This window comes from Lithohypha guttulata (assembly GCF_036872675.1).
Source record: "Lithohypha guttulata strain CCFEE 5908 chromosome Unknown scaffold_2, whole genome shotgun sequence".
In the NCBI taxonomy this organism is placed as follows: Eukaryota; Fungi; Ascomycota; class Eurotiomycetes; order Chaetothyriales; family Trichomeriaceae; genus Lithohypha; species Lithohypha guttulata.
The window spans coordinates 1-7,949 of NW_027042751.1; the positions used below are offsets into that span (position 1 = coordinate 1).

Genomic DNA, 7,949 nt, shown 5'->3' on the forward strand with positions numbered 1-7,949 from the left:
GCCCTAAGCCCTAAGCCCTAAGCCCTAAAGCCCTAAGCCCTAAGCCCTAAGCCCTAAGCCCTAAGCCCTAAAGCTCTTCTGCGACACTTGGAAAAGCAACCGTGAATGCCATGCAACTATCCAGAACAAGGCGCTTCAGTAAATACAAGGTAAGCCCTGCGGCAAACCATTCTGGTCGACCTAGTGCATAATCCCTGTTTGCGAGGCGTATATATGACTGCAGTCACCAGTGGAAAGATGCTGGTTTGACAGCACTCGACAAGATGAACACAGCGCAAGCTTCGGGCGAAGGTGGTCCGCGTCAGGTCGAGAGGACGAGGGGACAACGCTGCCTGCCACCCGGTGTGGAGATGTCTGAGGTGGCGTCCTGTAATTGGTTCCTTGCCCACCCCGCGAAGTCAATCCATGCTGGTGGACGACGGAACTTGCAAACTACAACAACTCTTGAAGCATGTGTCTTCTCTCGGTTCGTTGTTTTTGCGACCAGTTGTGTGTGCTTGAAGGATCAAGTTCCGTTCAGTGACGTACTATGTACACCGATAAATTGCTTGTTCAGTACGTTGCGGATGGAAAGTTCATCTGTACTTGTACGGGACGCGCCTCACTAACTGATTTTATTTCACAAGGCATACTTACACGACCACGAGTACATGGTCGCATGCACATGAGGTATATGGTCAGCTCATCGGGCTATGCATTGAGGCCAGCCTCGACTCTGTCCATAGTTGAGCAAGACTCCAGTCAGATCCACATCCTGGCTGACCTTCGGTGGATCACCATTTCACCTCAGTGCTATCAACTGTCAATATGGAGCCAGACAGTAGTGCACCTCGAGTCTTGAGCAGTGGTTGACCGGATAGTGAGCGTGTTTCGCAATTTGCGTTAGCCATTTTCTTACTATACCAGGGGCTCGTGTTACACAATACGTCGAACGGATCGCAAGTCTCAGCCGTAAACTGGCTCTATGCAACACCGACATGTCAGCGATACTCCACAGACAAGTGCTTAACTGTTCTACTTTCACCTCCTTTCGCATGAGTGCAGCTCGGTTTTCCTAGGGCGCAGAATGAGGCTGTGGCATTCGCCTATGAGCGAGCGCCACACACGATGTTTCTATGCGGAGTTGGTTGCTGCTTGCTGTTCTCCGGCATTTCATGCCGTCACCAATGCAGACTTCGTACGACACAGCACATTGTTCGCACACTACCGTACGTTATACATATCTTGGCAGGCAAGTCGTTGTTTGTTGGGAGAGTAAGAAGAGAAACGTTGTGCATATCTTGTTTCGCTACAATGCTTCTGACGATCCCAGCTAGGGCTCTAAAGGCATCGTGGTCTCGTTGGATTGTTGAAAACGACAACCTTTCGGGTTATATTGTTGAGTAGATAGAATGTCGAGCAATTCGACGTCGGACAACCGGAGCCACTTGGATGATCTGGTCGGAGTGCTCAAGCAGTTTTCCGAGCAGTCATGCATTCACGAGCTCCAACGTCTTCTCAAACGTGTGGAGACCTTGCGGACGAAAGTTAGTGAATACGAAGCCATAATTAAGTCACAAGAAACGACGATGATGGCGAAGTCGGACGAGGTGATTAGGCTGAAGAAAGAACATAAGGATAGGCAGGAAGAAAACATTGAATTTCATGCCAGCCTCCTCAGAAAGAAAGACGATGAAAAATCAGCGCTCAATCAAGCTTTCACCCGTCAGGAGGGCGAACTTAGTGAAGCGAGGACATCCGTCCAGAATTTACAACAGCACAACCAGACGCTTCAAGAACAAATCAAAGGTCAAGACGCTGAGGTGAAGAAAATCGAGTCCTCGTTGCGTCAGGCTCGTAGTGATGTTGATCGACTGAACAAATCTCTTAAAGATCAGAAGGAGCAAGCAAAGTCGAAGGAACAGCAGTGGCAGGCTGAGAAAAAGGCGCACGGGCAATTCAGGTTTCAGGCAGAGGCACTCAACATACGCATCGCTGACCTCGAAGCAGAACTGAAGGTGAGTAACCAGAAATTAGGGATGGTTGATGAGCTTGCACCACCACTGCTTGAGGATGATACGGTCGAAATGTAAGTTATGGATCGAATAGACGTTGTCAACACGACCCTATCTCATGAGACAAACAGGTCCAGAAACTTCCAGAAGATATGGAAGCAATGCCTCCTCCTTAGTCAAGCCTGTTTCCGAGACGATAATCCTCCCGAGCAACTAAATGTACGTTAACGCACTAGTGAATCACGCACAAGCTGATGCTATTTAGAATTCTGTTATGTGGCAAAACTTGCGCGCCTCGAATGTGGTTACCTATGCGGTTCCCCTAGCCCCAATCAACAGTCCTCCTGCCAGGAGAATGCGATTATCTACGACTTTGGCTGTTCTGACTAACTCCCTGATTCGCCACCTTTTCACATCAACACACATTCTCAGAAACACAGAAGAGATGGATAAGCTTATGTTGGAAGTGGCTGACAATGACCAGCGCAGAGAGGCTTTCTTGCGAAGGGTTCTGAATTCGGTATCCGAGGATGTCGAAGATCAGCTGTTGGAAGAAAGGGTTAAGTTGGTAGAAGACGAAGTAGTGGGATGCATCGAACCATTGCTCAGTGCCGAGCAGAGTCGGAAGTTGAAGAACGATCTACCTGATGTGCTCAAGCTGGCCGCGAGTCTGTGGAAGTCCCTTCGAAAGCGACAAAGCTATTTCACAATCGAGCCACGACCTCCATCACAGACCACCACAACATGGAAATCGCTAGTGTGGAATGAAGGCAAGAGGGGGTTTTCGGAGGAAGACACAAATGCTCCCACAGATGTCGTGTTCATACTGTTTCCGCGCGTCGTCGCCATTGGTCACGAGGGCGAACAAGAAGTGTTCCCTGGCGTTGTGTTGCTCAAATCCGAAACTGCTGCGGCACATGCTGAGCTCAGTGAACTGCCACCCGCGAATCCGACCCTGGCCCGAACTGGAATTCATCGGTCAATGGGCAGAAAACGAGGCACGGTCGACCAAAAATCACGGCTTGGCTCTTTTTTAGTTCAAAACGGATCTCAAAAGCCATCCGATTAATGACTTCCAGAAAACAGCCTTCACATACGACGACTGATCCCAAGGTCAACCCTCTCTCCAGGTAAATATAACAATATTTGGCACCACGATTCCAATTGTACATAGAGTTTGTCACTTCGCTCAGCTCTGCACTGCTTGTCAGTGCCGCACGCGTCAATCCACACATGTTGCAGGCTGTCCTGTCGTGCTCATCAAAGGATTTCTCGAAACTTCGACAGGCTCGGTGCTCGCTTGAGATGACTTCTAGAGAAGTCCTCCGGTGAACAAGTGCGTGTATTGATTAAGCGCATCACTGCAAACGTTCGCTACTTCTCCTCGTATGCTTCTTCTTCTTCTTCTTCCTTTCTCCTCCCCCTCCTTCATCTCTGGCACTAGCAATTCAGAAGCTCTGTTCGAGCTGGAAACACTGCCGCCAGACAAAAGCAGCACGATACACTGAACAGGAGTGGATGTCCATATACCACTGTTTTAAGTAGGATGACTTGTCTCGTGGAGTCTTTCGCGACACCTGGCAAGCGCCATACGGCAAGTCGACTTATCGATAAAGATGCTCAGGTAAGGCAATGCGCTTGAGTCCAGCTGACACGTTACAGCGATACTTCATAACCGAGAACAACGCACGTGTGCCGCATCAATGGCTATACTGTGTTGAAGGCCATGTACTGTACGATTTTGAGTGCTAAAAAGTGGCTTCATTGCATGAGAAAGGTATCCCGTACGCACACGTAATGCATTGCCACAAAGTGCTCTCGGCCTTTCCCGTCTGCTGGACCTTGAACCACGACCTGTAACATTTGAGGAACGAAGGAAAGGTGCGGTTTTGAAAGGATTACGATGCTCAGGCGAACTTTTGTGAGTGAGTGACAGGGTTGCTGGTCCGACTGCTCGTCGCCTTATAACAGGTGTCACTTCATACATAGCGAAATTCGGCTTTTTTGTGGGCCATACAGAACCTAATCTAAGATAAGGACGATTAATCTCGTCCGTTACATCACTTTTGTTACCACTCTCACTGTCGTAAGAACTTAGCTAGCAGACAATAAGCTACGATTTATTCAAGTACATCGACTTCCACAACCTCTGCGAGTATAAGTGCCTGTCCGACGTTGCTGTTGAACAAGCGAACAACGTAGCGATTGTTCACGTTAACATCGGATGGTTGTCGAGCAACAAAAAGATGGAAGTCTGGCGAGGAGGACAGCCGGCATTTTTCACGAAGTTTAGTGCCCTTGGAATATCGCTTAGCCGCTTAGCATCGCCCAGCTACTCAATGCGGCCTTATGCGGCCTTCACTTTCTAGTTCGCAAGTCATCTAATCCTTGTTTGATTTCACAAAGACACCGGCGGTTGGTGCCACGTCCCGTAGCCTTAGCGTGTGTGACGATTAAGATGCTTCCTGTTGAACCTGCTCCTTATCACCCGTGTCGAACACAACACATGATCGGAAAGTAATATTAGCCAATCATCGTCCTTGCTTTCCCACAGGCTTTTGTTACGTTCTTTTGCATCTAAGAGCGATTGGTTCGCTACGCGCTCTACCTATCACGTATTCTGTCACATATTGGCGACCAATACACACACGGATATAACATCCGCCGGCCGTTTCTATTAGGACCACAACAGATAACGGCCAGTAGGAACGAGTCTTGAGTAAGGTTACATGTCTGATCTATACGATTCAGTACTTGGAAGGATTCCAAGTACAGTAGCGTCGGCGGTACGCAGGTGATGTGCCTGCGCACCGCGCACTGGCTATCTATGGTACACCCTAGTAACACGTGGTCTGTTCCGACTAATGTGTGCATGGTCGTAACAATTATTTAAAAAAAAATTAAAAAAAACTATAAAGAAAGGTCTAACCCTAACCCGATTTATTCTACTAGACTTCGTACGACAGCGACAGTCTAATTGATGTTCAGAAACACAGGTCCTTTTGTAATGCGTGCTTCTGTAGAGCTTTTGACCATGTTTTATGCTTGAGATTGTCCCTACCCGGAATGATAATCTGTGTGTCTGCGTGCGATTTCTCACAACGACGAATGATGTCTGATAAGTCGCGTCATGGTCGTACAACACCTGGAACGGCTGGCGCAGGGCCCAGCGTGCCCTAGCCTGGACCTCGCGCAAGGTGCACCTGATCGCGTACTGTACAACAATTCGTCGAAAATATGAACCAACGACCTTCAAAGATTTGTATGGCCTGAGTTTCAAACCTTTGACGACTGATGTCTATCTAGGGGTTTGAGCTTCAAACCGTAAGCTATTGCAGCCAGTAGAGCCTGTGCTGCGACCCATTTTCGAGTAAAAGCAACTTCCATTGGGTCTTCGATATCCTGTACCGCATACACTCTGTCCCGCATAGCATATAAGCAGTTTCTCAAGTGTCGTGCGTGTAGATTACCTCGTCCGCGAAGACTTTCCGCCGATGGCCGATACCAGGATCCTCGAAATCCTCGTGATAGCATCTTAAACATCGTGCTATGTGCCGTTCAAACCTGCTTACGGCATCATATTCCTCATTCTTCGAATTCTGCTAGAATCGCACCTGTCGCGCTCGTATGTCAAAGGTGTTCCAAAACCAGCACAATCGCGCAGCGACTGCTGTGATAAGTAGAGGTGACTATGGCTGACAACAATACACGTATCCTAACTGCTATATACCTTGCTCATAACCACCCTGACAGACTATCTCCAGCTTACGGACTTGAATCATAAGGTCCTTCACCATAACACACTCCATCCACGTCCCCTACGTCGACAACCCCACTCACCCTCCCATCACTCCCCCCAAACCTTATCATCTGCCCCTGCCCGTACTCCGGCCAGCCTTTTCCCTCTAAGCCACCCTTCGGATCTTGCATAAACGCCAGTACGAAGTCTTGCATTGTCTCACTCACTGCTTTCTCCTTCTGCAGTTCCTCCTTCGTCATGAGATTGCTGCGGAAGTCAGCGTACGTGCCGAACAGCATTGGCAGATCGGTGTCGTGATACGCTCCTAGCCATGGTCGAGGAGAAATGTTGGTGAAGTTCCCTGCGTATTGGTAACGGAAAGTCTTCGCGCCTGCTTTCTCCCTCAGCTCGCTTGTATCGTGACTCGGGCAAAGGAAAAGGGCTGCAGTCGTGGCGTCGGAGAACGGCTGGTATGGTCCAGCAGTGCGGTTGTTTATAGGATATGGATATCCTGCCGCTTCGTTGGCGGTAGTGCCGATGATAGCAGGAAGGTAGGAGAAGAGGCCTTGGGAATATTGGGAGGTGTAATTTGAGAAAATGATTTCCTCGTCTGCGATCGGGCCGAATGAGAGGGTTGGGAGCGAGCCGTTGTTGTTGTCGTTATATTGGCCTATAAAATTGAGAATGCGTGAGGCTGGTTGGGATCGCATGCAAGCGATTTCGTCTGAGAGGGAGAGGTTGCGGCAGCCTATGGAGTGGGCTACGAAGGTGAAGTTGTTGTGTGCGTCTGACGTGGACGGGATAGGGCGGCCGTCGAGGATGTTTGTGGTCCCGGATGACAAGACGAGCCCGGTCACGAGTGGGTTTTTATAGAATGCGAAGTTGTGTGCATCTGTGCAGGCGGCGCCAGCGGATTGGCCCCAGAGTGTGATACGGGTAGGGTCTCCACCGAAGGAGGCGATGTTGTCGTATACCCATTGTAGCGCCTGGCGTTGGTCGAGGATAGCAAGATTTTGAGATGGGAGGCTAGCGGAGCCAGGGAAGCCGAAGATACCGAGGCGGTAGTTGATGGTGACGACGATATGGGATTGGGTGCGTTGGACCCAGTTGTGGGGGAGTTGATAGGGAATGTCGATACCGCCGTTAACGTAGCCTCCGCCTGTCATGAAGAGGATTACCGGAAGGGATTTAGGAATGTCGAGAGGTGTCCAGATAGCGAGGGAGAGGCAGGATTCAGAAGTCGATGGAGGGGTGGTGCCAGCTGCTGCTGGGTAAGGGGCAGGATCAATAAGGAACTCAGGGACATCTTGGTTGTAGACGCTAGGGTTCGCGGAAAGGTACTGAGCACAGGAGGGCGGGAAGGTGGTGGAGTCGATTAGCGAGGAAGAGTTTGTCAGTGGTGAGGCAGGTGGCTCCCATCGTAGAAGTCCGGTGGGCGGTTGTGCATAAGGAATGTTCAGAAATTGGCGGACATTCGGAGTTGTGCCATTGATGAAGCCAATGTAGGCACCTGTCTTGGTGCTGATAGTCAAGTTCTCATGAGACTGGGCTTGGCAAAGAGCTAAGCTCGCAGAAAGAACAATGAGGAAGGTTTGAGAGAGCATAATGAGATTCGCCTTTACTGGTTGTGACCTACCATGGAACTCAAGGGTAAGTGGCCTATTATATCAACCAAAGGCTTAGCATCTCGAGCTTGAAGCACCGGCAATGCTGTGACGACTCTGCCGTCCCGAGGGCAACGGTAGGGAGCTCAGGGCTGCGGAGCCAGATGTCTTTTGTCGGATAGACATCGTAAATGATATTGGATAGAATTAAATAAGGGCTAGACCTCTCGAGCTTGACGAGGCACCAGCAATGTTGTGCCGACGCTGCCCCCCGGTGGAGGTGGTCAAAAATACAGAGCTGCGGGGCTAGGTACCTTACTCCGTACCAATTTTGCGGGGTCAGACACCATTTATGGGGTTGAGTCCAGGGTAAATATCGTAGATTACGTTAGCGATCCCTTGCCTAGCCGAAGTAGCCCCGACCCTGGTGGCTCTCTGCCAATCGGAAGTGGCTCCCAAAAAGATAGACAGGAACAGGAAAAATTCGGTTGAGCGACTAACTGCCGTGAATCGAAAGCGAAGGAGAATCCGAGGATCCTGGCACAAAGTCTGAAGCTGACTGGTGGGCAATATAGTTATTGGTCAGCCGGATGATACTCTGTCCAGTCAACA

The 7,949-nt window shown here is 49.8% G+C and overlaps 2 protein-coding genes across 2 annotated transcripts; one reads left to right on the forward strand and one right to left on the reverse strand.

Annotated features, from left to right (window-relative positions):
* Positions 1 to 1,391: 1,391 nt before the first annotated feature.
* Positions 1,392 to 3,063, forward strand: LTR64_002140 (uncharacterized protein; the record flags this gene model as incomplete). Its single annotated transcript, XM_064896513.1, has 2 exons — positions 1,392 to 2,068; positions 2,427 to 3,063. The coding sequence occupies 2 exons, from the start codon at positions 1,392 to 1,394 to the stop codon at positions 3,061 to 3,063; spliced, it is 1,314 nt and encodes a 437-aa protein (XP_064755463.1).
* A 2,377-nt stretch (positions 3,064 to 5,440) lies between these two features.
* On the reverse strand, positions 5,441 to 7,337 carry LTR64_002141 (uncharacterized protein; the record flags this gene model as incomplete). Its single annotated transcript, XM_064896514.1, has 2 exons — positions 5,441 to 5,593; positions 5,835 to 7,337. The coding sequence occupies 2 exons, from the start codon at positions 7,335 to 7,337 to the stop codon at positions 5,441 to 5,443; spliced, it is 1,656 nt and encodes a 551-aa protein (XP_064755464.1).
* Positions 7,338 to 7,949: the final 612 nt, after the last annotated feature.